Here is a 25872-nt window from a genome sequence, read left to right on the forward strand (position 1 = left end):
TGGCTGGGAGCATATTTTACCAACACCATCTACTCCACTCCTCCTCTATAGGTATGGCTAAAAAGCTTTAGAATGTAGATATATATTTAACAACAAATCATCACTGTATGATAATATTCTATTTGATAAATTTTATCTTCGAACCGAGCAAGTCAGGAGGATTTTTCCAGTGTAATCTGAAAGTTCATTTAAATGATTAAATCATAGTAAAGCTAGCTGAATCCACTTTTGTAATTGCCAGCTTTGTGTCTAAATGAACAAGTAACAGTAAGGATTACAGTTATTCTTGATTATTCCAGATAATACAAATAGGGACATGAAAAATGAAACTAACACATACAGTGTACCAAGTCCAGTCTAATGGCAACTTTCATCCTCTTCCCTTGAGCTACAAATAAATAGCAAAATTATCCCCTGTAAGTTCACTCCTCTACACCCTTCATGTTGAATGAAGGAGTTAGTGTACAGTGATATAGTCTAAAGGCCCTTAAGCCCAAAGGCCATTTATGATCAACTACTAATAACCCCAAGTTGAATAAATTTTGCAAACCAAAATAAATTACCAATGTATGCCAAAGACTAAAATGTTAAACACACACAAAAAAAATGTTAAACAATATGGAGATAATATAAATGCTCATTTAAATACAGAAAATAGAAACAAATGCTACTTTTTGCTTAAATATCCCTACAATGACAAGCTATATAATGCATTTCAACACATAGCCCAATATCAGAGCTTAGTGATAAATGCTAAATTCACAAGGTCAAACTGTCAGAAACGTCTTCTCATTTACTTAACTACAGTGTATCTTCAGTAGAGGGTCTTTTAATGGATGCCCCCGTACACAGAGTTACTCAAATTTTAAAATCTTAACTATTTTCTATGTTCATTTAAAGTAAGTTAAAATAAATCATCTGCTATTCATTTCCTCTCGCCCTTTCATCGTGGGTGGAGAAATTTCTTAACTAAACATTCCAAATCACCAGACAAAGCTTAGTCCACGTGTTTGTGGTATCTCTGAAAACTTGAGGAGAATCTCATAAACACTTTATGTTAATACTTTGATACAAGGATGGATTTTTACGACAGACTTTAAAGGAGAACTTTTATACAAAGTTCAGGAAGGCTGGTTCAAACTTCTGACAACTTAAAATATATAAATCAATAAATATGGAAATACCTTTTTGTGTTCCTCATATTCTAATTTACTCAGCAACAATGCCTTCTCAAGATCTGCTTCAAACATTTCAGATGTCAGCTAAAAGTAAAAACAGTTTCACAATAAACAGATATAGCATTATACGACACCAGCGAAATAACCATGATAATATATACAGAATAACAAATACTTTAAAAAACAGTTGGGTTCTCCAAAGTTATCTATCCATACCAAAGTAGAGAACTCCATGTTTTATAGATGATACCAAAACAAAAACTTACAATTTTGATATTTTTACTTTCTCATTGTCAATTATCTGTTGTGTAACATAATCTTTTTACTCTAATAAAAAAAATCTTACAAAGAAATTGACACTATAACAAATGTCAAAGATGGTATCTAGTTTTGGACACAGAAAATATGTTACTAAAAACAAATAATACTAAAAACTCAATAAGCATTAAAAAACATACCATATCCTTAATATAGACTAATTTGCATGTACAGAACCTTTAAATAAGGTGACCAATTGTTTTGGCATATGCCTGATGTTACAGAAAAATTACAGTTCATCTTTTTACTGTTTTTTTATTCCTTTTGTATGACTGGTCTACCTTTAAAGTCATCTAATACTACTACAATAAAATGAATTTTTGTGATCTGTAACTTTTGGTTCCTCTCTCTCACCACTCAGTCTCACCTTAACCTCTGACAATCCAGCTTCTGCCACCTCCAATCAAATTAGTCTCTAAGACTTACTTTTCCTAACTGCCAAAAGAATTGGTACTGTAGCTGAATGAGACTTTGGGTTGTCTACTTTTGGGGGTAAGGCATGTCTGCAGCTAAATACAGGATAGTTGCAATAGGACAAGAGTAAACTATCCTGGATTTGTTTACATGTATGTGTCAACTTATGCATCAGTTCAGTTCAGTCGCTCAGTCGTGTCCGACTCTCCGCGACCCCATGAATCACAGCACGCCAGGCCTCCCTGTCCATCACCAACTCCCGGAGTACACTCAAACTCATGTCCACAGAGTCGGTGATGCCATCCAGCCATCTCATTCTCCGTCGTCCCCTTCTCCTCCCACCCCCAACCTTTCCCAGCATCAGAGTCTTTTCCAGTGAGTCAACTCGTCGCATGAGGTGGCCAAAGTATTGCAGTTTCAGCATACCATATAATAAAAACATAACTTCAGTGGGCATTGCTTTTAATCTGCCCACAATACCTTCCTTTATTCCTTTGAATAACAACACTTCAATCCAGTGTCCTAGGATTCTGGCAAGACAGTCAGCACCTGATTCTTTATACCACTCATTAGCATACCCACACAAACATCCCAGCTGCCACTGCAACCACCAACAGGATGGGAGCAAAGGACCGAGCTATTTTTTGTTCTCTTGGGAAATAAATTTTGAGAACAAACACAAAGTAAGTAGGGTTCAATCAGCTGATTATAGCCTCTTAAAGTGAGTATACTAGCTCTACTAGTTCATGCCTAAGAGCATCCCAGAATTTCTTAGTTTTCCTCTTTTCCAAGGTCTTTGTTTAGTTTTTAATGCAAATCTGTTAATTAGTACCATTTACCAGATTATTTTTTGCCAAAGTTACTCAGAATTGTTTCTGCTGCTTAACGATTTTAAAAAACTGAACTAAAACAGAAATCAGTTCCTAAAAGGAGTAATCTGTTTCAAAGGGATATTCTGAAAATTAGAAAAATGTTAACACTGGACATCAGGAACTGATAAATCATTTATTTCTAATCAATGTTATCCCTTTGAAAGTATCTCATCCAACCCTATACTAAGGTAACAAAAAGTGGGGGGAAACTAGGTTTATCACAAAAAATTGATCTAACTCAGAGAAAAATACAGTTAGAATTAAAATTGTAAATAAGGGCATACAAAAATTCTTGTTAATTCCCAAGTGAATTGTACATACTTTTTCTAAGGAATAACTGAAAAGAACTGAAGAATTACTTCAATCCAAATGAATAATAATCAGGAAAGAGTTATCTTTCTTAAAGGTTAACGTTTTATACTTTATTATATAAATGTGTATTTAAAGAACAATATACAGTTAAAAGGTAAAAAGAAATTGGATTCATGTTGTTGTTGTAGTTGTCCAGTCACTAAGCCATGTCCAATTCATTGTGACCCCATGAATTGCAGGATGCCAGGCTTCCCTATTCTTCACTATCTCCCAGTTTGTTCAAACTCATATTCAATGAGTCGGTGATGCCATCCAACCATCTCATTCTGTTGCCCTCTTCTCCTGCCTTCAATCTTTCCCAGCATCAGGGTCTTTTCCAATGCAGTTAGTTCTTCACATCAATGGCCAAATTACTGGAGTTTCATCAGCTTCAGTATCAGTCCTTCAGTGAATATTCAGGGTTGATTACCTTTAAGATTGACTGGTTTGATCTCTGTGCCATCCAAGGGACTTTCAAAAGAGTCTTCTCCAGCACTACAGTTCGAAAGCATCAAATCTTAGGCACTCAGCCTTCTTTATGATTCAACTCTCACATCCTTACGTGACTACTGGAAAAACCATAGCTTTGACTATGCAGACCTTTGTCGGCAAAGTGATGTCTCCGCTTTTTAATATGCTGTCAGGTTTGTCATAGCTTTTCTTCCAAGGAGCAAGTGGCGTTTCATTTCATGGCTGCAGTCACCGTCCGCAGTGATTTTGGACCTCAAGAAAATAAAACCTGTCACTGTTTCCATTTTTTCCCCCTTCTATTTATCATGAAGTGATGGGACTGGATGCTATGATCTTAATTTTTTGAATGTTGAGTTTCAAGCCAGATTTTTCACTCTACTCTTTCACCTTCAAGAGGCTCTTTAGTTCCTCTTCACTTTCTGCCATTAGAGTGGTATCATCTGCATATCTGAAGTTGTTGCTATTTCTCCCGGCAATTTTAGTTCCATGTTAATGACATGGATTCATGTTAGTATCACACAAAAAAAGGAAATTTATATCAATCTTTCCACCAAAACACAAAGCAGACAGAGTACAAAATATTTTAATATAATTAGAGCATAGCAAAAGTAACCCCATAGAAAAAATACCAAATCTACTTAAATTTAGTCTGAGCAAAGTTGTTTCAATTTACCACCAGCTATTAATCCGTATTAATGACATTTAAAATTTACAGAAAAGGCATTTAAGATTATTTCCAATATGTCACATATTCTGACTAATATTCCAAAAATAAATCCCTGGGCAAGAGAAGAGGTGATGAAGGTGGGAGTCTTGCAAGATGTCATTATTCTTTTTCATATTATCTCATATAACTTAAGTATATAGGTAGCTGATTCTAAGAGCATGATAAACATGAATGAAATGGAACTCTTAAAAGTAAAAAATATGACTCTCCCCAACATTTGATTCTAAATATAGCAGTTTAGAGCTTACATTTACCTTTTAATTATTAACAAAAACTAGTATACAAGGAAATACAATTAGGATAAAATGATTTAAATTTCAGTTTAGTTTTATGAAAACAACAAAAAACTTATAAAATGGCTAAACTACTGCAGTCCCAGCATACAGAAACCTGGACCTGACCATAGCAATGCAGGAAACAACACTATACTTTTCTCTTGGCTTCCTTCATGCTTCCTATCCCTATCCAGTAGTAAAACATTTTTTTATATATTTAAATAAGCCTATAGGCTCAAGGGTTTATGATCAGTTAAAGAGTATGAAAAACTGATGAAAAATTAGGACAGTAAATATTTTAGGACTACAGTTTTAAAAATTTGCAAATCAAAGTACCATAAATATTTTACCCACTTTAAATCCAAGCAAAACAAATCCCAAATGAAGAGTTAATTTCCAATTCTCATAGGCATTATGGGAACAGGCTTATTGCAAAACACAAGACATGATTCTGAGAACATTTAACACTTGCAACAAGTGTTTAGCCACAGTAGCAGTAGTGCTCCCTGCTCCTCTAACTCAATGATTTTCAAACTGTAGAAAGCAGAATTATTTCCCAGAAAACTTCAAATAATCTTATTGAATGTTATGATTTCAAAAGTTGCCAATATTCTGCAAAAACTATGTGTTCATACTAATGATCATGTTCCATTCAAGTCAGCTAACACACCTTCATATCTTCTGAGTGCTGTTTACATTTACTAAGTTGAATGCTTTAATTATATATCAAAGTAATAAACATAGTTCACTGATTCATGGAAGGATTAAAAGTAGCAGTGAAAGTAGTAAATAATACAACTTATAAAAACAGCATTAATTTAAAAAATGAACAGGACTCTAATATAGTGAATACAGAATACAAATCTGTCTGTGTCAGGACAAAAGTGGTATCATATAAGCAGCTAAAAAGGAAAATAATAGAAAATTAAAATACCAAAATTAAGAGCCTCCTGATTAAGGTGAAATTCAAGGAACATGAAAAAGCTGGCTTTAAACTTAACGTTCAAAAAACTAAGACCATGGCATCCAGTCTCATCACTTCAAGACAAACAGATAGGGAAAACACGGACACAGTGACAGATTTTATTTTCTTGAGTGCCAAAATCACTGTGGATGGTGACTGCAGCCACGAAATGAAAAGACATTTGCTCCTTGGAAGAAATGGCTATGACAAACCTAGACAGCGTATTAAAAAGCAGAGACATCACTTTGCCGACAAAAGTCCAAATAGTCAAAGCTCTGGTTTTTCTAGTAGTCATGTATGGATGTGAGAGTTGGATCATAAAGAAGGCTGAGTACCAAATAATTGATGCTTTTGAACTGTGGTGCTGGAGAAGACTCTTGAGAGTCCCTTGGACAGCACAGAGATCAAATCAGCCAATCCTAAGAGAAATCAACCCTGAATATTCACTGGAAGGACAGATGCTGAAGCTGAAGCTCCAATACTTTGGCCACTGATGTGAAGGGCCAACTCACTGGAAAAGACCCTGATGCTGAGAAAGGCTGACGGCAGAAGGAGAAGAGGGCAACAGAGGATGAGATGGTTGGATGGTATCACCAACTCAATGAACATGAGTTTGTGCAAACTCTGGGAGATAGTAAAGGACAGGGAAGCCTGGCATGTTGAAGTCCACAGGGCTGCAAAGAGTCAGACACAACTCAGTGACTGAACAACAACAAAGACACCAAATACTTGAAATTTCAATTTACTGAATCATCAGTCTATATGTTCCTAGTTTTCTGCTATGAAATATGGTCAGACCAGTGACCTAAAGACATAGTTTTTGTTTCACTTTCAAAGTGCAGTGACCTGTATGAGTTTTCCCAAAACATGTACCAAGTAATGCTTTGGAGAACAAAAGTGATGAATTTTGTTGCTAAAGAAAAAGTAAAAACACAAACACAAAGAGCATTCTTTATAGTGAAATCAAATGCAAGTCAAACTATCACCAAGAGGCTTATTATACCAGCCACAAGGTTAATGAGAAATACCACTCTCACAAACAAAAAACACAACAAGATATTGGCAAAATGCCTTTATCAGGTAGACTGGAGGATACAATGTGAGAAAACAATTAACTATGCACATGCTAGCAGACATTTCACTTCAGAGTTGGACAAAACCAGTGATATGTGGGGTCTGAATCAATACAACAGGAGAAAGAAATACACAGAATCTGATCTATTTTTCATTCAACATCCATTAGAAGAGATTTTTCTATTATTTTTGAGCCATGATGTAAAATTTTTAAAAGGTAATACTGGAATCAGTACTGTGTATGCTAAGTTACTTCAGTCGTGTCAGACTGTGGGGCTCTATGGACTGTAATCCATATAACGTAACTGCCACCTCGACTTTTATAAAATGTTCTAGCTCCTTGGTTTTTATTAAAACAAAAAATAGGTGCTGTCTAAAATAAACTTCTGCTCCCTGTAACATCGTTTTCAAAGTACACTTTCACTTTGGACATTAAGTACGATATTCTCCTTTTATGTGGCAGAAACGTTTCTTCCGTTGACATGAGATTAACTAAGATCCAGTGCTTGCTCCTAAGTAGATGTAATGGATGCTTCTTTACTGTCTATCTTGTTGCTGTTTAATGCAGCTCTCAGATTTTATGCTGAGGCTTAGTTCATGTAAATTTATGTTATCACTTTGACAATTTAGGAGTAGGAAACTTTGTTTTGGTATTACTCTTCTGTATTTAAAATAGTCATATAACAGACAAGATTTCTATATCCACCTTTTCAATCGGCTCAGTTTGAATGTCATTCTTTTGGCAGTGGATATCCAGTTTCCCCAAAACCATTTATTGTAAAGACATACGTGGAGTTTTGTGCTGTTGCCCTGTGTCAAGAAGAATACCTACCACAACTGCATGCCTTCTGCCTACTACAGTCAGTCTGGTCCCTATTTTTTAAATCTATTATTCCACACAGCAAAACAGATTCCAAGTGGTATACTGAGCTTGCCTTATCTCTTCTCTACTTATCAGTGTAATTATCCCAGCAACTACGCTACTTCCCAGGACTTTATTTTCCTACAAGTTAGATTTTCAAATAAGGTACCAGCTTTTCCTAAGTGACCCATCAATAGTGTATCTAGTAGAAATTCCTCAAAGTTCCTCAGCCTTGGATGACATTTTTATATAGGGTCAGGGCCAAGTTAACTATTTCTTTCTCCTAATTACCTGGTCATTTTGGCGGTAATCAATGGGGGCAGGAAGGCAGGCAATAAATATCTGTTAAGTTCACATATTACATGAATTTATTTTGATGGAGAATTGAGCAGTTTTCCTTTATTAATTTTCCAATGCCCCTTGGGCCACTGGGAGAAATTCTCTCTGGTGAAGACACTGGCAAATTCTATTACTGTCTAAACAAGTGTACCATTAATAATACTTGTAAACCAGAATAAAATGTCATAAGGAATGCTGCAAAAGGAAAAAAAGAATCAAATAATCCCCCTAAAATAAGACGATTTATCCAGTTTACCAGCACCTGGAAATATCATTTTTGCACAGCTCTAGTGTAATAACAACGGAGAAGGCAATGGCAAGCCACTCCAGTACTATTGCCTAAAAAATCCCATGGATGGAGGAACCTGGTAGGCTGCAGTCCGTGGGGTCGCTAAGGGTCGGACACGACTGAGCGACTTCACTTTCACTTTTCGCTTTCACACATTGGAGAAGGAAATGGCAACCCACTCCAGTGTTCTTGCCTGGAGAATCCCAGGGATGGGGCTTCCGTCTATGGGGTCACACAGAGTCGGACACGACTGAAGTGACTTAGCAGCAGCAGCAGCAGTGTAATAACAAATGCTTGTAATGATGAGCCTGAGGCACTAGAAATTTCTATAGAAAATGTTATAATTAACATAGCTTAAGTTAAGAGCACGGTTTAGTACAGTTTAATTCTTTTAAAACTGAAACTCAAGCACAATAGGTATAGCCACTCCATTAAGCCAAACATCTGCTAAAATAATATTTATTTCCAACAGATCAAATGACAGTTTAACAGATAAGAAAATAACTATTCATTTTTCATATATACAGCATCTCCTAGAGTACATTCCAAATTTAGTACGTTATTTTCCTGAATACCACAAACACAAAAAGAAGCTGACTGGTTTTATTAAATTATCTCTTTGATTTGGTTATTAATGACATTTATTTAACAAGAGGAATAAAAGAAGAAAACATTGCATAAATAGGTTTAAAAAAACAAATGTCACAAACTATTTTACAACAAGCCTGAAAAGGAAAAGTTTCCCCTCAAAGTTTTTCTTCTTTAAACAAAACTGTCACTGAGTATTTCTAGTTAGTATTGGTCTTACAAATATGATTTTCTTTACTCTAAATAACTTAATCCTGTTTTTCTACCTTCCCTATCTCTACCTCATTTATAAAAGGGCAGATGAAGTAAAAACTCAGAAAATAACCGTTTGAAACTAACAAACTAACAAAAATAATAAATGTGTCTATCTGTTTTCCTAGTTAGATAAAAACCAGAACCTCTTATTAAAAGTAGCATACACATGAGTGAATCCAATACAAAATGCTCCTCAGAACAGTAGTGTCATGGTTGGATACACTGCTATCTAAAAAATGTAAAAATTCACTGAAAACTAAAGCAAAACAACTTAATTTACTTAGCTGTACCTGCTCATCTCTTTGTCTCCACTCTTGCCAATTTTCTTCTCGTGAATCCTTCTGTACTGGGTTTGGTAATGAAAGCTCATGTTGAGCATTACAAATGGCATGGGAGGATTTCTGTGGAATTTTCTTAAAAGCAAGATTCCTGAGCTATAGGGAAAAAAAATTAAATTCAGTTTACCAATACTGAGATTAATGATTTTTTTGGAAGTTAAGAAATCAATATTTTTATACTTCTAAATACTCAATATACTAACTCACAAAGTCATTGTGAACTTTTGTCATCTTTGTAGAATTTCACCAGCATTTGAGAAAATTTTGGTGGATTTATAGATGAAATGATTAATAAGTAAAAATGGATTATACTCTATTATACTATCATTTGAACCAATTTAATGATCCTGGTTTATTAAAGGGTTTATAGGAATAGAGAACAGGATAACAAGTGTACTTTTTTAAAATACAAAACAATAAGGTTCAATGAGGGATTAAACTTTAATGGCTTATAAATTTAAAAGTTTAAATAGTGAGAGAAGATAGCTTAAGGAAATCTAGCAACTACTTTGCTAGTCCTGAAAAATACAGAGCCTACAACTAGCAATATATGATTAGGAAAATACTTTAATTGGTTACAACAGTCTAGTGGGGAAAGAGGACAAATCAAAGAGGTCTGTCTTAGGTGATACAGATTGCTCTACAGGCATTAGTAAGTTTGAGGAACTTCAAAATATGATGACGAGAGACACAGCAGTTCAAACATTCATGCCCCATGATTATCTCATTATAGATGTCTGCTATTTACATTTAATGTAGAATAATGAGCTTCTAATGCAGCAGACATTAGCATCTACCCTAACAATGTTATTAGCAAGGTAGAAGTTCCAGTGAGAACAGATGCTAATTTTGTTCCTCTTATATTGTAAAGACTATAGCAGTTTCCTCTGTATCTCTAAAAGGGAAAAAAACAAAACATGTGATATAATAGCTTTAAAGATTTTTCCAATAAAAGCAATGGATAAGTTTTTTAAAAAATACAGGGCCTAGACCACCAAGTAACATAATGAATTAAAACTGTACTGGCCAAGCCACTCCCAAAAGTAGGAATAATCTGAGACACAGAGGTTGAAACAGGGAGAAAAGTACTGAGTATTTGGACTAAATTGTATTCCCTCAAAAAATATGCTGTAGGTCTAACTCTCGCTGTCGGTGAATACGACCTCATTCAGAAAAAGGATCTTTGCAAACATAATCAAGTCAAGGTTAAACTGAATTAGGCTGGGCCCTAGTGAATGAAAAGGTATAGACAAAGATATACAAAGCCAAGGAACACTGAGGACTGACAGCTACCATAATAAGCTAGGAAGAGGAGAGAGGAAAGGAAGGATTCCACTGAGAAAGAGCCTTGTCCTATTAACACCATGGTTAGACTTCTAGCCTCTAGAACTGTTAAGAGAATACATTTCTGTTGTTTTAAATCACCCAGCTTGTGGTATTTTGTTACAGAAGTCCTAAGAAACCAATAAAGAGGCTTTAAAATCAAGGATCAACAATTTAACTGATAATCAACAGACTATTCTGCAGGAGGGAGTGATAAGATACAAACATTGCTTTAAGAAGTGGTTTCTGCTGTGGGAAAGCCAGAGTAGAGGAGATGCTGCTAGAGATGAAGCCATGGCAGGTTCAGTACTGATTTATTACAGAAAACAGACTGACAGAACTATAGATGCGCAAGCGGGAAGGGAGGATCCTCAGGCTCATTCTCAGTAACGCAATGTAAACCCCACTATTACCTTATTTTCTGTTCCCCCAAATCATCTTTAATTCCAAAAAGAAAATGGTAGGCAATCAAAAGTTCTGTAAGACTGGACTTCGGAAAGGTTATATAGTGAGAAAAATGTCTTTTAAAGAAGTTACCCTGTGTGGCAAAATTTTAAAGAGATACTCACAAAGCAATGGTGATGGAAATTAACAAATCAAAAAGGCTTTTCGCAGTCTTGAGATATTATAAAATGAATATAGAGAGGAAAAAAACACTTCTACTGCTTCTCTTATTCAGTGATAGAGAAAGGTCCTTATATACCTACTGCTCTATTAAAAGACAAACACAGGCTAGAGCTGTTTTTCAGTATTTCTTTTAAAAATAAATGGGCACATTACAATTTGGTCATGTAACTCATGCTAGGAGTATTTAGGGGAGAAGGATCTGCCATGTACTTACTACCCTTAAGAAAAAGATGACAAATGCATAAAAACGTATGCATTTCAAGGCTAGCCATAGGATTATTATCTATAATAATTAAAAAAATGGGAAACCTAAATGTTTATCACAATAGTTTGATTAAGTAAACTATGACAAAGCCACATACTTTTAAATAATGTGGAGTCATTTAAAATAATGTTGATTTTTATTTACTCACATGGAAAACTGCTCATGCTTTTTTTAAAAAGCCAGTTATGAACGTCTATTATATAATCTAATTTTCATTTAAGTTAAATATGAATGTAGGTATGTGTACATGTCTATATATTCAAAAAACATATATATGTATACAGAAAACACATACCAAAATATTAATTTGTTATATCTCTAGTTATAGTCACTAGAGAATATTTTTATTTTTATTTTATATTCACAATTGACCTTTATTTTTTAATATTTTTTATTTTATATTCACAAATGATCTTTGTTTTGTTTTAAGACTTCCTATGTTTTTCAGGAACTTTTTGGAATGAGCACATAAGCTTCCACAGGCCAGGAAAAGAAAGGCATTCAATACGTTCATTACATTAGACTTCAAATACACACAAATTCATATATTTATATATATATTTTAGTCATAATTACCAAGTACCTATGGACCAGGAACTGTGGATACATGGATCAACAAGATAGTAACTGTCCTCTTCATGCTTACAATCTACTGGGAAAGCAGACGTGAAATAACTATAATTGCTACCTCATTTGCTTCACTCTGCTGCTGTTCCTTCTTTTTTCTTCTTTTCTCTCTTTTCTTCTCATTTGTAGTTGATTTATTTGTTTGAGACTTTCCAGTATTTCGACCTTTGCCTTTTCCAGGCTCAGAATCAGAACCACTGCCACTATCCACTTGCAACAAGGCAAAACGAGAGGCAGTAGTGGGAACAGAACTAAGTACTGCTGAGGCCATTGTAAAGATTTTTCTTTCAAAATACTTCTGTCAAGAATAATTCCTGTGGGAAGGGAGAAAGGAGGCAGATGAATAAACATAGTAAAATCTGTTTTACATTTTACTGTTTTAGATTTCAGAACAAACAGAAATACACACACACTTCTCCTGACACTGGATTTAGTAACATTTGGATTCATACCCACAGTCCTACTGGCAATAACATACTTTTTAAACTTAAGTAAAAAACATAAAATTGTGTAATATAAAACAAAAAGTTATATACTGAGATTTCACAATTATTACAAGGCTACCACCAATATATTCATTTTTCCATATAGTTTCCAAAAATTAGTGACTTTCCTCTTTTAAATACGCCACCATATATCTATGAAGTACATCCTAAGTCTGCCATAATACGTACATATATTTATGGAGAACATCCTAAATCAATAGAGTTTATTAATACAATGAAAAAGTACGTATATCATATTTCACTGCACTAGGTCCTGCTGCTGCTGCTGCTAAGTCACCTCAGTCGTGTCTGACTCTGTGCAACCCCATAGATGGTAGCCCACAGGCTCCCCCGTCCCTGAGATTCTCCAGGCAAGAACACTGGAGTGGGTTGCCATTTCCTTCTCCAATGCATGAAAGTGAAAAGTGAAAGTGAAGTCGCTCAGTCATGTATGACCCCGAGCGACCCCATGGACTGCAGCCCACCAGGCTCCTCCGTCCATGGGATTCTCCAGGCAAGAGTACCGGAGTGGGTTGCCATTTCCTTCTCCCACCACTGGTCCTACTACATGCTTATCCTCAACTTCGAAGATAGAGAAAAAGGAGTAGGAAAGGAAGAACATTCTTATCATATACAAATTCTGCTTTAAGTTTGATTCTAGAGTGACAGCAAAATAGAGACCTTACCCTGGAGAAGGAAACGGCAACCCACTTCAGTACACTGTCTAGGAAATCCCATGGACAGAGGAGCCTGGCAGGCTACAGTCCATGGGGTGGCAAGAGTCGGTCAGACACAATTTAGCAATTAAACCAACCCACCACCACACATGCGAAACCTGAAAATATTCATAACAGGCATAACCACACATCAAGAATTACTGAAGGAGGTTCTTTAAGTTACAGGGAAAATCATCCCAGACAGAAATGTGGCTCTTCACAATAGACAGAATAATACTGCAAATAGTAACTACATTGGTTAAGTTCATAAATTTTCTTCTATATAAATGTCCCTAAAGCATGATTATAACAAAAATTATTATATATATATAAATTATATATGTAAAATAAAAACTATATAATATATAAATTATATATAGTATAAAACATATTATAACAAAAATAATAGCATATATTGTGTTTTTATAATATACACGTAAAAATAAAATGTGTTATCTCAATAGTTAAAAAAAGAGAACTTAAATTCTCTCAACCAAAGGAAACTTTTCAAAATCACCTTCTACCATTATCTTTTAGTTAATTAATCTCAGTGTACCCTATCTCTTTCAGTTTTGTTTTCTTTGATTATAGCTAATTTACAATGCTGTGCTAGTTTCAAGTGTACAGGGAAATGATTCGATTATTTATATACATGTGTATATTTTTCAGTCGTGTTCGACTCTGTGTGACCCCAGACGGCAGCCCACCAGGTTCCCCTGTCCCTGGGATTCTCCAGGCAAGAACACTGGAGTGGGTTGCCATTTCCTTCTCCAATGCATGAAAGTGAAAACACTCAGTCATGTCCAACTCTTAGCGACCCAATGGACTGCAGCCTACCAGGCTCCTCCATCCATGGGATTTTCCAGGCAAGAGTACTGGAGTGGGTTGCCATTGCCTTTCAATTATTTAAATATATACATATATTTTATTTATGGGGCTTCCTGGTGGCTCAGTGCTAAAGAATCCACCTGCCAATGGAGGAGATGCTGGTCCAATCCCCATGTCAGGAAGATCCCCTGGAGAAGGAAATGGCAACCCACTCCAGTGTTCTTGCCTGGGAAATATTGTAAACAGTGCCCAATGTTCACAGCAGCACTATTAACAATAACCAAGACATGGAAACAACCTAAACGTCCATCAACAGATGAATGGATGTATGTGTGTGCACAGACTTGTGTAATCCAAGTCATCTGTTTGTGATATACAAACACAATGGAATAATACTCATCCATAAAAAAGAATGAAATAATGCCATTTGTAACAACATGGACCTATATATGATTACATTAAGTGAAGTAAATATGACAAAGACAAATATCATATAATATTACTTATATGTGGAATCTAAAAAAATAAAGTATTACAAATGAATTTATTTACAAAACAGAAATAGACTCATAGACATAGAAAATGAACTTATACTTACCACAGGTGATAAAAGGGGTGAGGGGAAGATTAAATTAGTTTGGGATTAACATATTCACACTATGATATATAAAACAGGTAAACAACAAGCACCTACTGTATAGCAGAGGAAACTATATTCAATCTATAAACAATGCTGCTATGAAAACTGGGTGCCTTCATGGATTACAGTTTTGTCATGGCGTAGTGGCTTGCATAACTCAATGAAGCTATGAGCCATACTGTTCAGGGCTACCCAAGATGCAAGGGTCATAGTGAAAAGTTCTGACAAAATGTGGTCCACTGGAGGAGGATATGGCAAATCATTACTGACTCAAGAAGCCCATGAACAGTATGAAAAGGCAAAATGACACCAAAAGATGAGCCCCCCAGGCCAGAAAGTGTCCAATACACTACTGGGGAAGAGTGGAGGGCAATTACTAACAGCTCCAGAAAGAATGAAGCAGCTGGGTCAAAGCAGAAACGATGCTCAGTTGTGGATGTATCTGGTGCTGAAAGTAAAGTCTGACACTGTAAAGAACAACACTGCACAGGAACCTGGAATGTTAGGTCCATGAATCAGGGTAAACTGGACATGGTCAAGCAGGTGACGGCAAGAGTGAACATTGACATCTTAGGAAATCAGTGAACTAAAATGGACGGGAATGGGCGAATTTAATTCAGATAACCACTACATCTACTACTGTGGGCAAGAATCCCTTAGAAGAAAAGGAATATCCCTCATCGTCAACAGAAGAATCTGAAATGCAGTACTTGGGTGAAACCTTATAAACGACAGAGTGATCTCAAATCATTTCCAAGGCAACCATTCAACATCACAGTAATCCAAGTCTATGCCTCAACCACTGATGCCAAAGAAGTTGAAGCTGACCAGTTCTATGAAGACCTGTAAGATCTTCTAGAATTAACACCAAAAAAGATGAAAGATGTCCTTTTCATCATTGGGATCAGAAGGCAAAAGTAGGAAGTCAACAAATACCCAGAATAACAGTCAAGTTTGGTCTTGGAGTACAAAATGAAGCAGGGCAAAGGCTAACAGAGTTTTGTTAAAAGAAGATGCTGCTCACAGCAACCCCCCTTTTCCAACCCAAGGGATGTCTCTTCACATGGACATCACCAGATAGTAAATAATGAAAACAGACTGATTATGTTTTCTTTGCAGCCAAAGATGGAGAAGTTCTACACAGTCAGTGAAAACAAGACCTGTAGTTGGCTGTGGCTCAAATCAAATTTCAGGCTTAAAATGAAGAAAGTAGGGAAAACCACCAGGCCATTCAGATATGACCAAATCAAAACCCCTATAATGATACAATGGAGTTGATGAATAGATTCAAGAGATTAGATCTGGTGGAGACAGTGACTGAAGAACAATGGACAGAGGTTCAGGAGGCAGTGACCAAAATCATCCCAAACAGAAACGAAAGAAGGCAAGGTGGTTGTCTCAGGAAGCCTTACAAATGACTGAGGAAAGAAGAGAAGCAAAAAGCAAGGGAGGAAAGGGAAGATATCCAAATGAATGCAGAATTACAGAGAACAGCAAGGAAAGGTAAGAAGGCCTTCCTAAGTGAACAATGCAAAGAAACAGAGGAAAACAATAGAAGGGAAAGACTAGAGATATCAAGAAAATTACTTCTTTCTCTTCAAGAAAATTGAATATATCAAGGGAACATTTCATGCCAAGATGGCCACAGTAAAGGACAGAAATGGTATGGACCTAACAGAAACAGAAGATATTAAGAAGTGGCAAGAACACACAGAAGAACTATACAAAAAAGATCTTCATGAGCCAGATATCCACAACGGTGTGATCACTCACCGAGAGCCAGACATTTTGGAGTGTGAAGTCAAGTGGGCCTTAGGAAGCATCACAACGAACAAAGCTAGTGGAGGTGATGGAATTCCACCTGAGCTTTTTCAAATCCTAAATGATGATGCTGTGAAAGTGCTGCACTCAATATGCCAGCAAATTTGGAAAACTCAGCAGTGGCCACAGGACTGGAAAAGGTCAGTCTTCATTCCAATCCCAAAGAAAGGCAGTGCCAAAGAATGTTCAAACTACCACACAACTGCACTCATTTTACATACTAGCAAAGTAATGCTCAAAATTCTCCAAGCCAGACTTCAACAATACATGAACCAAGAACTTCCAGATGTTCAATCTGGATTTCAAAAAGGCAGAGGAACCAGAGGTCAAATTGCCAACATCCAACGGATCATAGAAAATGCAAGAGAATTCCAGGTAAACATCTGCTTTTGCTTCACTGGCTACACTAAAGCCTTTAACTGTGTGGATCACAACAAACTGTGGAAAATTCTTTAAGAGATGAAAATACAAGACTACCTTACCTGACTCCTGAGAAATCTATATACATGTCAAGAAAAAAGTTAGAACCAGCCATGGAAAAAGTGACTGGTTCCAAATTGGGAAAGGAGTACGACAAGGCTGTATGTTGTCATCTTGCTTATTTAACTTATATGTGAAGTACATCACGCAATATGACAGGTTGGATGAATCAGAAGCTGGAATCAAGATTGCAGGGAGAAATATGAACAAACTCAGATATGCAGATGATACCACTCTAATGGAAGAAAACAAAGAAGAATTAAAGAGCATCCTTATGAGGGTGAAAGACAAGAGTGAAAAAGGTGACTTGAAACTCTACATTCAAAAAACTAAGATCATGGAATCCAGTCCCACCACTTCATGGCTAAAGAAGCAGAAAAACTGGAAGTAGTGACAGATTTTATTTTCCTGGGCTCCCAAATAACTGTGGACAGTGACTGCAGCCATGAAATTAAAAGACACTTGCTCCTTGGAAGGAAAGCTATGACAAATCTACACAGTGTATTCAAAAAACAGACATCACTTTGATGACAAAGGAATATCTAGTCAAAGATACTGTTTTTCCAGTAGTCATGTATGGATGTGAGAGTTGGACCATAAAGAAGGTTGAGTGCCAAAGAACTGATACGTTTGAATTGTGGTGCTGGAGAAGACTCTTGAGAGTCCCTTGGACAGCAAGGAGATCAAACCAGTCAATCCTAAAGGATACCAACCAGCCCTGAATATTCTTTTGAAGGACTGCTGCTGAAGCTGAAACTCCAATACTTTGGCCACCTGATGTGAAGAGATGATTCACTGGAAAGACCCTGATGCTAGGAAAGACTGAAGGCAAAGGCGAACGGGGCGGCAGAGGATAATATGGTCTATGGGGTGACACAGAGTCGGACACGACTGAAGTGACTTAGCAGCAGCAGCAGCATCACTGACTCAACGGACATGAGTGTGAGCAAACTGCGAGACGGTGGAAGACAAAGGAGCCTGGCTTGCTGCAGTCCATGGGGTTGCAAAGAATCAGACATGACTCAGCAACTGAACACAACAACAACAAATTAACACTGGGGTACACATATCTTTTTGAATTAAAGTTTTCTCTGGATAAATGCCCAGGAGTGGGATTGCTGGATCATATAGTAGTAACTCTTGTTTTTAGTTTTTTCAGGAGCCTCCATACTGTTCTCCACAGTGGCTGCACCAATTCATAGTCCCACCAACAGCATAAAAGGTTTCTTTTTCTCTCCACACCTTCTCCAGCATTTATTATTTGTAGATTTTTTTTTAAATGCCAGTCATTCTGATTGGTGTGAGATGATACCTCATTGCAGTTTTGATCTGCATTTCCCTAATAACTAGGCATACTGAACTCTTTTCACGTGCCTGTAGGCTGTCTGTATGTTGTCTTTGAAGAAATGTCCATTTAGGTCTTCTGCCTATTTTCTGATTGGGTTGTCTTTTTGATATCAAGCTGTATGAGCTCTTTATATATTTTAGAAATCAATCCCTTATTGGTATCTTTCAGCTTTTACAGAAATTTTTAAACTTATGATATCAAAGGTCCTCTAATAAAAGAATATATATATAATTGAATCATTTTATTTACACTAGAAACTAACACAATGTATATCAACTACACAATAAAAATTTTTTTAAAAAAGGTCCTCTAGTAATATCTAACCCAAATCCTTTGGCTTTACAGATGAGACAACTGGTACTCAGACTGGTTAAGCCATTCTGCAAGTTACTGTCAAAGTCAGGACCAGAAATTAGATTTGTTTACACTCTGAAGTTTCTAAGAAGCCTTGTAACTACTAGAAGACTTAAGTACTCTCAGTTCAAAAGAAACAGATTTTCTAAATTGTGAAATTCATAAATGTTTTACTTTGAAATGTATTGAATACATAACTGAATAAAATATTAAGTTCAAAAAACTAAAGGAACACTCCAAGTACCCAGCAGTGAGATTAATGAAATGTTAACTCACCCTATGGGTCTCCCCAATAGCATCCCCCTAACACCCAACTTGTTCAAAGATAATTTATTATCCTGATTTGTGTGTTATTTATTCCTTTTTCTTTATAGTTTTATCATGTCTGCCTTGAGCCACAGTGCTCACACCTAAATGAGCTACTGTTATTTCCACAATATCCTACTGCTTACCCTATTTATTCATTGCGGAAGGAGACTGTTTAAAAGTGTGAATACCAGGAGGTAAGGATCATTAAGGTACATTTTGAAAGCTAACTACACACTATGGCTATCATGTTTTCACCCCCCAGGAGGAAACAAAAATGAGAAGCATATATTCAATGTTCTATCTTAACCTAACAATCCAGAAAATTATTTAGAAATTTTTCAGTTTTTTGTTAAACAATGAGGGAAAACCAAAAGAGCTTATATTTGAAGATGCCATCTAATAGTTATGAAATCAAAGTATTTTTATTATAATATCATATTAATACCTATTGTCCCTATGCCCAGAAATAAATGAATAAAGATAAAAAACCACAACATACAGAGATGACATTACACCAATAAAATTAAGACATATTTTTAGGCTTAACTCTTTCCCACAAACATGAGAATTATGGCTTTGTAAGTTATTAAAAGGAGAAAATACTACAAAATGAAAAGAAATTTTCAGACTCAAAAATATTATGGAAAACATTAATTCTGCTTCCACTTCAACATGCCATGTTAAAATTTTGTTAAGTTTTAGTAGTTCTGATCACTTTAGGTACACTAATCCTACAAAGTTGCTCTACAACTACTGTATTTAATTTTAACTGTCGCAACTATAAACTGCATATGATAGCTATTCAAAAATATTCACTGCCCCACCCTGAAAAAGAATTATGTATCACTCTCATGCTGAATGCAGACATGGCCAATGTGACTTACCAGTGAAATGTAAGCTTTAAAAGCCAGAGTATGGTGAGCCATGTTTTTTCTGCTTCTGTTATTGCAGAAGCATATGCTGAGATGAAGTGTCCATCAGTCAAGTCTGATGGAGTCTGAAACTACAATGAAAAAAATCTCCTTACTAACCTGTAATGGATATGTAGCTTGAGTAAGAAAGTAACTTTGCTGCTTTAAGCTGCTGAGGTTTTCAGGTTGTCACTGCAATATTATCTAACCTTATCATCACTAATAGCTTACACAAATACACTTCCTCTCCAATTTAGGACTGATACCAAAACTGAATTTCATATCTGGATTGTCCTGCATGAGTGAAATGTTCACAGACATTCTAAACATCTCTTACAAGCTCACAGAAATTGTTTTTCTTTGAAATGAAAATAAAAAAGTTTTTGGCCTTGAGAATTTGCAGTTGAGCCACTGAAAAGAGTCAAAGACCTAAAGATTTTATCTAACATACTACATGAGGAAAACACCAATCTACGTGAAACCCAAGAATCACAGTAGTGACTATGTCTTAAATAGTGGACACATGTGACAAGCAACAAATGGTTCCTGAATGAATGAGAGGAAATAATAAAAGTGAAAAGAAAGAATTAGAATACATTGTGTTAACTGAGAAAAGAATCAGTCATAAACACTCAAAATAACTTTTTCTGATGAGGCAGCTACCTATACTACACCTTAGCAACCCATATGCTTAACTAATGAAAGGTAGATGGAAAGGGGGAAATGTTCAACTGCAATGATCCCTTGTTTGGTCAGGGGCTACAGGTGGGAGAATAGAAGAGTGGTAGCCACCTGTACTAGACTTTATATAATAATAAAATTAAAGGCAAAAAATAGCTCTACTTAGCAGATGAGGGAGTAAAAAGATGGGACAACTGGAAGGGCTCATCAACTGTATCATATGTTCTACTTTAAAAAAAAAAAAGTGATAAACAGACAACACATAACTCCCTCATTAATCATGAGAGGAACCAATATATCAAAAATGTATATACCATACACTAACCAATACTTCACAAGTGGGAAGAGGGGTGAAATGTAAACTTTAAATGAAAGAAGGGAATAAAAATAATCCCTAGTTTGTATACACGTTATTTGTTTACATACCAAAAAGAACAAGATGCATGGGGCTACCCATGGTGCCTATCTTCCTTTCTATAGTTTTCATTATTTTCCCAAATAGTCTATAATGATTTTCTATAAGAAAAAAAAAAACCATTAGTAATATAATGACCTTCTATAAGAAAAAAAAAAAATCTCATCTTGAAAAGGGAAAATGGCTACCTATACCTAAATTCAAAAAGGAAAACACAATATAATCAATGCAATATTGATTTTTCTGCCCTGTGTCAAAACTTAGAAAGGTCAACTACAAGTCAGAACTAACAATGACATGCCTCAGGTCCCTTATGTTAGTGACTGAGAAGACAAATGCCAGAAAGCAACTGGTAAAGACTGTGTTGCATGTTTTTAAGAGAACACTGCCTTCATTAACAAATTTTTCTGAATTTACCAAAAAAAAAAAAAAAAATCATGTCATACAATCCAGGAATTAATTTGAAACTACTTTTTAAAAAATCTTAAAGAGAAAAAGAGACAAATAAGCAGACCACAAAAACATTAGACTTTTAAAGATACTATTTCAGGGAAAGGGCTAGGGTCAATATTCTTGTGAGGGCAGGATTAGAGGTCTTATGTCCTACACTTCTGCATCTCCACCTATAGTCACATCAAAGAGATACTAGTGGCTCAGATGGTAAAGCGTCTGCCTTCAATGTGGGAGACCCGGGTTCTATCCCTGGGTTGGGAAGATCTCCTGGAGAAGGAAACAGCAACCCCCTCCAGTATTCTTGCCTGGAGAGTCCCACGGACAGAGGAGCCTGGTAGGCTACAGTCCACGGGGTCGCAAAGAGTCAGACACGACTGAGCCTTCACTTCACTTCACTAGGTAAAAGATGCAAACGGAGCTCTTCTCCCTCCCCCATTTTCCCGTTCTTTCTCTATCACATGGTCTTTAAAATCCAGGTACTCAAATGCTCAGACATTTATATACATACACCTAAATAACACTGAGATAATTAAGGTACACAAAACAAAAATACACTAAGTTACCTACATTGGTCAGTCTATGAATGTAATGGCTAGTGATGTATGTTAAACAGTTACACATTACTAAAATACTACACAAATCAGTTTTTTTGGTTCAGAAATGTAATATCATTTTCTGTTTATCCGTCTTCCTGTTGAGTCTTCTTTTAAAAATAATGGAAAGGCTAATTTAAGTAGTTGAAGGAAGACAAAAGTTCACAAGATAACTTGAAAACAAACGCACAGTAAGTTTACAAATATAAATATGCACATCATATGAAGTGCAATATTTTATACTTTCTTAATGAACACCATTAGTAAAAACTATTTATTCCTCTATCCTTGAAATTGCAGTAATATCAAATTACAGGAAAGTCTCCACTTTATACTCAGTACTAGAAAAAAAATTACTTATTATTAATATTAGAACATATGTTAGGATTTTCAAAAGCAACTGTCCTTCCTCAGACATTGTATTCCACCAAAACAATTACTTAGGACTTCCTTGGTGGCACAGTAGATAAGAATCTGTCTGCCAACGCAGGACACACAGGTTCAATCCCTGGTCTGGGAAGATTCCACATGCCACATAGCTGCTAAGCCTGCGCATCCCAACTGCTGAGCTGAAGCACCTAGAGCCTGTATTCCAAGACAGAAGAAGTCACCACAGTGAGAAGCCTGTGTACTGCAACTAGGGAGCAGCCCCTGCTCACCACAACCAGAGAAAGCCTATGCACAACAATGAAGACCCAGCATAGCCAAAAATAAACAAACAACAGAAAAACTACTTAAAACTTCCTGACCACACATTTAATTTTACTTGTTTATAGCTTTTTGCTATGCCTTTTGCCTAAAATGCTCTATATCTCTTCCACTTACAACCTGTATTGGGTTGGCCACAAAGGTTTTTTTTGTGGTTTTTCCATAAGATCTTACAGAAAAACCTAAAGGAACTTTTTGGCCTACCCAGTATTTGTTCCTCAAAATCTTGCTCAGGTGCTTCTTCTAACCTGTTTAATCATTTCCTCCTCGGCAATATTTCTGTACTTTACATTTACTTTTATTACTGAATAGAGTTAATTAAAATTATGTTTACTATTGTGCCCAGCTTTTTATAATCCTGATTTCAACATCCTGAAAGGCAAGGGCCTCTTCTTTCCATCCCCAACAAAATCACAGGACCTGGCACACAAAAGTTTACTGAATTTGGTTTTTTTTTTAAATATTTACATTCCCCAAGTACACACCTATCTACACATTCAAAGACCTGCTCTAAAATAGAATGTAGCAAAATGAAAGTGCACTAGAGATAATCCTCAATTTCCAAAATGCAAATGTGAGTTAATAGTGGTTATTAGCAGTTCAAAGGTGCTTCATGGTTAAGTGCCATTCTACTAACTCATCATCACCACAACTAATTTCATTTAGAAGATATATTTATTTAGGAAACAGAACTGGTTTTAAAGCATTAATTTAAAAGAACCAGAATACATCAGGAGCTTAAGTAAATAAATGAACAGCCTAAACTGCAAGAAGCAGGTTTTATAAATGGCTGAGCCTCTTGGGTTCCTCTTCCAAAGTTCTGAGAAAAAGTGCCACTATGATATCATTCTTCTCCACTATGATCATTCTAGGGTCAAGAAAAATGGTAGCAGTAGCCATCCCTCAGTCCAAGGAACCATAACTAGGGCACTTCAAAACTGATATATGTATAAGGGCACTTCAAAACTGATATATGTATAAGCTCCTCAATCAAGAACAACCAAATATATCCCTTTTTATAAAAACGACAGTGATCTTCCACTAACATAATCAACCAGTAAGCCTCGTGAAAAAAGAAATGAATACAGTGCGGTCTCACTGAAAAGTAGCTTAGATTTTAAAAAACAAAAGCCATAAAATGAAATGGCACTGAGTATGAGTGACTTAATATCTGGTGAAAATTTTTGTATTGTATTTTTTTCATGTTCTGTTCCTCAGATAACACAACTACACAATATCTTTCACTTTGGCGTCTTATAAACTAAGGTTCACAACCAGTTAAGTGCCAGGAACATACCCAAACTTTGCTCTCAACGAACTTAATACAAACAAACATTTTTTTTCTTCATGGTTCAATACTATCTCCCGTCTCTAACCTGCAGCATCTAATTTCTGTGGATTCAAAAACCTAAGCAAAAAGAACAAGCGGGTACTGAGTGAGAAACTAAGGGATTCTCCCATGAATAAAGCACACGTATTTTCATCAGTCCCAGTGATCTCTTTCTGCTCAACTTCTGAATTCTTCACTCTTTACAGAATGAAGCCACCTGATTGATATCTTATAACTTAAGTTTGTTGTTACCAAGTATGACATTAATCAGGATCTAATGCCAGCTTATGTGCTATGAACTTGAGGAAAAAAATATATAAAACAAAAATTTTCACCAGATATTAAGTCACTCACACACACTTTCTACAGATTTTTTATATTTTTATTGTCACGAAGTTTAATATTCTTATAGCTGGTAAGTCAAATTTATTAAACTGACGATTCAGGTTACACTTACAAGCACGTTTACTATGCAAAGCAGCAGACAATAATGAAAAGTGTAGAGAATATTTCACTGGCTGTCCAGTAGAGGAGAGACGATTTTTCTCATTAGTGCTTCTAAAGCACTTACTCAGTTGGAGACCTTAGGTAAAGTTAAAAATGAAAAATCTAAAAGAAGTTGGAGAGAAAACACAATTTAATAAGCCATTTTAAATACTGTTCAATATCGACCAAGATCCCTAAGTGTTAGAGATGACAAAATTTCTGGAAGACTGCTTATTACAAACAATACCTGCAAAAAAAAAAAACAGAAAAATTCCCTTCTCTTTTTTCAATAGCTAGCGGGAGGAGGAGGAGTGCTTTATTCAAGAAGTACTTTACTATACCTCAAGCATGAACGAAAGCCAAATTTCACCCATAGGCTGTTAACCGATGCTCCCGAACTTACTCGCGCAAAGTACATACGAGAAAGAAACAGGGCTGGGAGAAACCGAACTCTGGCAAAGAAGCGGTTTCAAAACCTGCAACGGAGAAAAACAGCGAGTCGGGTCGTTGCTCCAGAAATTTCCGAGCGCCTGGCTTGCCCGGAGGGAGAGCGATGCCCGCGGCGGGGAGGGGGCGGCGGCACCTGTCACTCGGCGGCCCCGCGGTCGCCCCCTGGCCCGGCCCCCGCGGGGTCTTGGGAGGCGCAGGCACCGCCGGTGCGCCCGGGCCTGGGGTCGGCGCGGGTCTCTCTCCGCCGCCCCCGAGCTGGGCGCCGAGGGCCTTCCTGAGGAGCGGCCCTGCGCGCACTCTGCCCAGTGGCTCCGGCCAGCGGGGCCCGTCGCCTCAGGCCGAGTCCCCAACTGCCGAGCCCGGGGCGCCCGGAGCGGCGCGGCCGGGCCGCCACCACTGCCTCAGGGGCGCCGGAGCTGACCGCCCGCGAGGCGGCCCGCCCTCCGCATACTCACCGGGCCTCCCCGGCCGCCGGCTCGGCCCTCCTCTCCCTCCTCCCCCCGCCGCCGCCGCCGCCGCTCCGCGGCTCCCAGGGCGGCCGCACTGGGCGTTGGGACTGCGCTGGGTCAAGTGTCGGGGGGCAGGGGCGGGCTCGCACCGGCAGGGGTCGCGCGGCGGCCCCGCGAGCGGGCGCCGAGCACTAACGGGCCCCGGGGCGTCGGGCCGGGCGGACCGCGGCTGGGAGCGCGGCTGCGGGCCGCGGTGAG

General features: G+C 37.1%; 1 protein-coding gene across 5 annotated transcripts in view; it reads right to left on the reverse strand.

The window, feature by feature from the left end:
• GKAP1 (G kinase anchoring protein 1) overlaps positions 1-25872 on the reverse strand; it is an 86479-nt gene extending 60607 nt beyond the window's left edge. For 2 of the 5 annotated variants that reach the window (XM_055427355.1, XM_055427351.1), the window contains exons 1-5: positions 25621-25758; positions 25057-25191; positions 12219-12471; positions 9268-9411; positions 1185-1262 (exon numbers count right to left, since the gene is read on the reverse strand). In XM_055427355.1, coding sequence (XP_055283330.1) covers positions 1185-1262; positions 9268-9411; positions 12219-12428 — 432 coding nt within the window. In that variant the 5' untranslated portion in view covers positions 12429-12471; positions 25057-25191; positions 25621-25758. The other 3 variants (XM_055427353.1, XM_055427352.2, XM_055427354.1) reach the window with 3 other exon arrangements.

Source organism: Moschus berezovskii, chromosome 7 (assembly GCF_049115385.1).
Source record: "Moschus berezovskii isolate FMDL1 chromosome 7, NW_MosBer_1.0, whole genome shotgun sequence".
NCBI lineage: Eukaryota > Metazoa > Chordata > Mammalia > Artiodactyla > Moschidae > Moschus > Moschus berezovskii.